This window comes from Atractosteus spatula, chromosome 11, assembly GCF_055471065.1.
Source record: "Atractosteus spatula isolate fAtrSpa1 chromosome 11, fAtrSpa1.hap1, whole genome shotgun sequence".
In the NCBI taxonomy this organism is placed as follows: Eukaryota; Metazoa; Chordata; class Actinopteri; order Semionotiformes; family Lepisosteidae; genus Atractosteus; species Atractosteus spatula.
Window position 1 is genome coordinate 11,904,221 of NC_142716.1, and position 7,962 is coordinate 11,912,182.

At 35.0% G+C, this 7,962-nt stretch overlaps 1 protein-coding gene across 1 annotated transcript in view; it reads right to left on the bottom strand.

Moving 5' to 3' along the window:
* crb1 (crumbs cell polarity complex component 1) overlaps positions 1 to 6,493 on the bottom strand; it is a 33,608-nt gene extending 27,115 nt beyond the window's left edge. Inside the window, exon 1 of the mRNA XM_088927047.1 lies at positions 6,418 to 6,493. Coding sequence (XP_088783173.1) covers positions 6,418 to 6,493 — 76 coding nt within the window. The remainder of the gene's footprint in view (positions 1 to 6,417) is intronic.
* Between the last annotated feature and the right edge of the window lie 1,469 nt (positions 6,494 to 7,962).

Genomic DNA, 7,962 nt, shown 5'->3' on the forward strand with positions numbered 1-7,962 from the left:
ACACATCATTGCAACAGAAAATCTTAATAGTTATGATATTTTACCATATAGTTCCACTGCAGATAAGAAGCTTTCTGACTTTGTAAATTATTTACCAAACCATTTAGTTTGAAACACAAGAAGTACATTGGTACTAACAGGATCAATAATATTTTTGTACAATGTAGAATTCACTGATTTCATTTCTAATTTCATTTTTCATTATATCTTCTTATATATAAGCGTTGCACCAAATACTTATTCTTTTTTTACGACATAGGATAAAATACAGTGCTGTCCATAAGTATATGGACAGTGGTACAGTTTTTGCTGTTTTGGCTCGGTACTCTAGCACATTGGATTTTAAATAAAACAATGACTATGAGATTAAAGTGCAGAATGTCAGCTTTAATTCGAGGGTATTTACATCTATATTGGGTGAACCATATAGGAATCACAGCCCTTTTTATACATAGTTCCCCGATTTCATGGGATCAAAAGTGGACACATTAACATAATCTTAAATCAAATTTGGCATGTTTGCAAATCCTTTGCAATTGAAGTCTGCCACCCATTGACATCACCAAATGTTGGGTATCTTTCCTGGCGATGCTCTGCCGGGCCTGTAATTCAGCCATTTTCAGTCTCTGCTTGTTTCGGGTGCTATTTGCTTTCAATCTTGTCTTCAGTAAGTGAAATGCATGCTCAATGGGGTTCAGGTCGGGTGATTGACTTGGCCAGTCAAAAACATTCCAGCTTTTGGCCCCGAAGAACTCCATAGCTGCTTTATAAGTATGTTTGGGGACATTGTCCTGCTGCAAGGTGAAGCGCCATCCAATGAATTTTTAAGCATTTCGTTGGATCTGAGCAGATAAGATGCTACTGTACACTTCAGAATTCATCCTGCTGCTGCTGTCTGCAGTCACAACATCAATAAAGACAAGTGAGCCAGTTCCACTGGCATCCATACATGCCCATACATGCCCAAGCTCACTGGCCCACTGGCATCCATACATGCCCAAGCCTTTTCTCTTTCCATCACTCTGGTACAGATTAATCTTTGTCTAATCTGTCCATAAGGCATTATCCCAGAACTCTAGATGCTTTTTAATGTACTTTCTATCAAACTGTAACGTGGCCTTTCTTACCAGTGGTTTGCATCTTGTGGTGAACCGTCTGAGATCTTTATGGTAGTCTTTGACACATCTGTACCTACATCCTGGAGAGTGTTCCTGATCTGTTCTACACTCCAAAAGGGTTTTTTCTTCATGATTGAAAATGGTCTTCTGTGGTCTACCAGGTCATTTGTATTGCTAAGCTCACCAGTGCGTTCTTACTTCTTAACAATGTACCAAACAGTTGATTTTGACACTCCCAATGTTTTGGCTATGTCTCTGGTTGATTTATTCTGATTTGTCAGCCTCTTGATGGCCCAATCATGATGGCATTTAAACTTCTTTGGTCCTCATGTTGAGAGACAACAGCAACCGACTCCCCGATGCAAATGCCACATCTAGAATCAACTCTACACCTTTTGTTAGCTCTCTTGTGCATGAACAAATGATGCAACAACACACAGCTGACCAAGAACTGAACAGCCAATTGTCCAATTACTTTTGATCCCCTTAAATGGCAGGACTGTGTATAAAAAAGGCTGTGATTCCTATATGGTTCACCCAATATAGATGTAAATACCATCGAATTAAAGCTGAGATTCTGCACTTTAACCTCATAGTCATTGTTCCATTTCAAATCCAATGTGCTGGAGTACAGAGCAAAACAATAACAATTGTGTCACTGTCCAAATACATACGGACTGCACTGTATATATATTGTTTTAAAATAAAAGTGTTATGTACACTTAGAATTTTACAGTGAAATGAACTGAAAAAAAAACTGCATGGTTAACACAATTAGAGCATCTTTAAAAATATAAGTAAATTAATTACATTTCTATTTAATTAATACATTTCCCATGTCATTAAACGTTTATTCTTTTCACATAAGCAATATCCAATGTAAATACTAAATGTAGAGAGATATGAATGCAGAAGAAAACATACTTTTCGGTAACTTTCTGACCACATGGGGCAGCTCTTAACAGCTTCCCTCAGTTGTATTCTAATTTAAATGCTAGCTTTGCATTCATATTCTCATTTGGAAGCACATGGTTGAATGGTCAAATTTTTCAGTAAAGTACACTGACCCACTGCAAGGTGCGATACATTGTGAAAAAAAAACAAGCATAGAAATGTAAACACAGAATATATAGAATATATATATATATCCATATGGATTTATGCCTCTTTTGCAGAAAATTAAAAAATGAAAATTAGAAAGAAAAATCAATTTTGTATGAATATAAAAGTGGACATTGCACTTATATTTCTATTTTAGAAACTAAAATATAGGTGTAGCCACAACTAATGTTTGACATAATCCTATAAAATCCTAACACCAATAAAATGGTGATATAACACTGACTTTTACTGTCTGAATATTTCTATTCAAGCCATCACGCCTGCCATCTGAAACTTAAAGGTGCCCTTTTTTCAGCATATGTTGTACAGGTCAAGAGACCTCAGGAGGCTGAAAGTAAGATGACATCAAAGAAGAACTGTTTTCAAAACAGCACTAAAATTCCTACAGCTATAACATAAAGAGCAGAACAAATTAGACCAGATTATAAGCAATGAGGCATGGAATGGCTGGTATGAGCATGACAGCAAAGAAAAAATGAGTTGGAAAGCAAAAACACCCTCTTAACTTTTTAGCATGGTTTTAAACAACAAAAGAAGAAAATATTATTTTAGTTGTAGTCATGCAACATTTCTGTTGTTTTAATATTGTGTACTGTATGTTTGTCATAAAATGTTGAATAAATATACTGTATAGGTACAGTATGTTACAATGTTTTTTTATCATTCTGAACATATACTGTGGCACATGTGGTGTATGATGACTAGATTTTAACAGTTCCAAAACAAAAACTGTGTGAAGATACACAGTCTCTATTAAGCCTTTATTTTCCAGAAAAATCGTTAATGATAATTACATTTGGAACATCGATAACTTCAACTTAGAAAGTTTTATTATTTAAATGTATTATCGTTTAGGCACTGTAGGACTGGGCCAGTGAAATCGACCATTTCCTAGTATAAAGATAAGGGTAATTTAAGAACTGAAAATCCAGAATACTGAATCATTAGAAAACTGAGAAGAAACCATTTTTGACATAATACTATGAATGAATCAGCAGATACTATCTGCTTAATATTAACAACAGCAAACACACGCACAAACATGGGGAAAAGTATTGCATTCTCAAATAACTTTATTGTTTGCTTTTTATTAATTAATTTGAAAATCCAATTAAATGTAAGTTAACTTACCTAGCAAATGATTAATTCAATTTAAAAACAACCCATCCAATTCACACCTACAGTGTCTGTTGCAAGATTTATAGTTATTTTGAGAAAATGGGGGAGGAGTGAATAGGAAATTGAAAATATTATATTGTTATTGTATAACCAGCCAGGAATGCTCCAGATAGATGTTTATGGGAAATGAATTGAAAATGATAAGAAATATTTTCAATCATGTGTAATTTATTCAGTTCTTTGCAGCTTTTAACACACTTACAGCTGATCTTTCCTTGACCTCTTACACCATGTGTCCCATTATACTAATTTCATGTGCAATTTTCACCACTTACTATTAATGAGAAAAAAAATAAGAAAAAACATAAAATTACAGATAATCAGCCTGTCTGGATATCACAATTTTAGGAGGGGAAAAAGCCTTATCAGGCTTCTCTCTAAAAGCAAAAAGTACAATAAAACCTTACATATACAAAATTAGACTGTAATATTCAATGCTGTGAAAATTATTGTGAATTTCCAGATATGATAATTACCTTTTCAATAGTTTGTTCAAATTCTAATTAACAACTAATTGATTACCCAACGAATAGAAAGGGACTGCTATTCCCTAAGACTTTTTAATTTTTTTAAATATTTCGCAACAGCTCCCCTGGCTGAGGAAACAGCAGGCATTGCTATGCTGATCTATAACTACAAACCTCCCCACACTTGCGAGGAATAAACCAGGGAGGCTGCTACAAGGGTAGAGATGGGGTGGACAAAATTAAACTCAAAAAGACAGAGTACTGTATAGGCAAAGTGATGCTCAAAGTCAAAATATTAATGTGTAATAAAGGAGAAGCACAAAGAGTACAATTTGACCCCTTCCTGAACTTCTGTTGACAACTCCATTTCAAACTCTAATTAAAGTGACAAGGTAATGAATAAAAGGGGATGGTGTAGTTAAGTATTTAAATACTTGGTGTTAACTTGACTCACACCTGCTTAGCTTTCGTGGGTTGTTAGTTGTGAGCTGCAGGGTGATATGGCCATAATTGTAGTTTTGCACATTCAGGTTAAGGGGTTGGAGATTCATTTTTAAATTTCATAATGTTTGCATTAAATCTGGTGAAAACGGCCTTTTGTCCGGTTCTTTAAATTATTCTGATTATGTATGTTTTCATTACTGTCTTGAAAAAAATATTTTTAATAATTATAACAATAAGTTCTGAAAAGTTATCAATTGTATTTGTACAATTGCTTTGTGCCTCATGATTGTTACAGGAGTAGGTAGGGATTGTCCACTGTGTCTCAGTGTAATTTTGGACTGGAATAATAAGATAGTAGCCTGCTGGGGTGTGGGTGCAAATCAGTTCAAATGTTTGTCTTACCATATGTTCACATGATGTAACATTCATAATCCTCTGCATTGTTATAATCACTGGGCAATTTTATAATGGTACATGTGCAACACAGGCATACTGTAGCCTCCTGTACAGGAGATGTTCATAGGTTTTCTTTCCTACAACCACCAGTTGATCAAGAAGCTTTCACAACTAATTACCAACTGAGTGGGGCTAAATTTCCAATTTTAATACAATGAACACAACTGGATTTAACTCATAAACATGTTTCTTTTAGCTGCCTCATTTAAAACCTTTTTGCTGCTGGGGAAAATATGTTTCTGTGTTAACAGAGTGCACATCTTTGTGATATGTTTTCACGTTCACATCTAAACAACTTTAAATCATTTGGCAACAGCTTAAAATTCAATGTTCCTATATACCATTGAATATATCTAATGCTACGATAGAATATTTTATTTTCACCATTAGCTACACACGTCCCAAGCAAACAAAATGCCTGCCTTCCTTCAGTCCACAGAACTCTTTGTGATGCTAATGAAAAGTATGTCTCTTCTGCACTAAGGCATTCATTACCCCCGTAAAAGACCTTTTTTGCTTGCCCATATGGAAAGTGTCATGCCTTTGTGTTTTATGGACATTTACATTACGTTGTTTCAAAGTGATAACAAAAATATCCTATTCGTCACAGCCATTATATTGAGTGACAGGAGAATAAGTGCTGGGCATCCATGTGATGTCGGTAGTATGTTTTGTGTGTCTTTTTGTTTGTCTCTGTGGACAATTAGAGTATTAGACTCATGGGAATTCAGGACAGTAACTTGAATTTGAATCTGACATTTTAAACACTGATGTGATTTCATTTTCCCATTGAAAATAATGTTAATCATTAAGAGCATAATACAGACAAAATAAGAATAATTTGATACCTTAGAAATCTCATTAAAAACTACAACAAAAAGCCTATCTTTGCATATTTTAGCACATTGCTATTTGCTATTTAGAAAGTTGAAATATTTATTTTGTAGACTGTATCACTTTTCTGGCTTTAGCAATACTGTTGAATCATGTTCTAAGTGTCTATGAACAGAAGGTGACCCAGATTGAAAGGACTGTACTTCAAGAATAATGTTAAGACCCTTTTGAATGGCAGCTGCTGTCTGAGCTCTGGCTTATTGATATTCAGATTAAGCAACCTGAAATCACACACAGAAAAACACATCATCTTCTTCTAGAGAGGCAATCGGACTGTCTGATCATTTGAATCCTGTTAAAGAAATGTTGACTGCTTTGAACCTATTGTTTTTCACATTTGATGTATTTTAATCAACAGTGGCATGAATGATTCTTGTCAGACCTTAACATCAATCTACACTGATAAGCAAAATGACATAAAGAAATTAAAGTACATATATTTGAACAATTGTGTTCAGACAGATCTAAAAGTATTTGTACTCTACACTAACTGGATAATGCTATTTAATAATTCACCTTTGTTAAATATGATCACAAATTTCAATATTCTCTGTGAAAAAGACAAAAAAGTAAACCAACTACAACTCGGTCACAAAACAATTAGCAGGTTACAACATGTTTAAGAAAATACCAAATCTATTGGCCATTCAGCAGTCAATATCCATATTTCCAAATCAGTGATAACTGTAATCAGTCCAAAAACTGTAAAAACTAGTATTGGAAGGAATTATACTTACTTGCTGTCCTGAAAAGAGTGAGAAAGATGCAGATTATGCCAATCAACTTTAATCTGGAAGGTTTGGGGAAAGCCATGTTTTAGTGTTTGAAATCATTCTGTAAGCTGCATGCTGAGCAGGTTGTGGCTTTTCTTATTTCTTTCAAAACACAGAGGTACGCACAGCCTGTGTGTTAGGCACAGGATCCACAGAATGCCATCTGTGAGCTTACTAAGGGCTCTTTCAGCTGCACACCAATGAGCTCCCACTTCAGAGCCCTTGTACCTATTAAGACTACCATGGACGGCTGTGGTGATTACTGAAAAGTGACACAGACTTTACAGACAACGTGGACTGGAACAATCATTAGTCCAAGAAAAGAAACCACTTCAGGTCTATTCAGAAACAAAAGTATTCATCACAGCAGTCTGTGAGCTTTTCTGTATCCTTTGCACAAAGAAAAGGGTTTCATTAAGTGTTTTAGCATGTGTTATGTGCAAAATCTGATGACATGGCACAAAGAATAATAAAAATCAATACAAGAAGAGCTAAAATTAAGCCGTTTCATTTTGCTTTGGACAAATATCTCAAAATTGCATGAGACTACATTAGCTTAAGAATAAAGCGCAAATTGCGAAATTGCGAAAGCTAAGGTTGCTACTGGAAGAGGTGTTAGTGGGATCAGTAGGGGGTGCTCTTCCTGCAGTCTGGAGGGGTCCTAAAACCCCAGGAAAGTGATATGGACACTACAAAACAAGAGTAAAAAAAAGTGCTGTCCTCCTAATTAGATGTAAAACTGAGGCCCTGACTGGTCATACTTTTTAACCCACCTCCACCCCCCAACTTTGGAGGACTTCTTTATTTTTATTTTTTAATTTTTTTTCACTCTCTCATTTTTGTTCTTATGAGATAATAACAAAACAAAATCTTACATTCACAAAAAAAACATTAAAAAACTTCCTACTAATATTCTTAACATCTAGTGCCATTCAAGTATGTCTCTAATGGGCTCCAAACATCCCTATACTCATTAAGTTTCCCCTGTAAATTATATGAAATCTTTTCAAATTTAACTTGTGATACAGCATCTTTAATCTATTCTTTGTACAACGGTCCTGTACTGTCCACCCATTTTCGCAATATTATTTTTAGCAATAATACAGAGAGTCAACCTTACTTTAACCTTTGATAAATCACCAAGGATACATGTAATGAGAGTAAATGGAACTGAGATATTTAGGTACCTTAGAGCTTTCCTCACTGTGGAGGTCCAGAATGACTGTATGTGCTGACAATACCATAATAAGTGCAATAGTGACCCTTTGTGTGTGTTACATTTGGAACACATTCCTGTATTATGCCACTTCATCTTTTTCAATTTTTCTGGGGTATAATAGAGTCTGTTTAAAATTTTGTACTGAAGCAGTTTGTTATGTATAGCTCTAATTGGATAGCTAACATTACGCCACACAATATCCCAGTCTATGTCCTCTGACCATACTTGGAGATCGGCTGTCCACTGAGATGCACAACTATCAAAAGACTTGTTTGACCTTGCATTGAGAA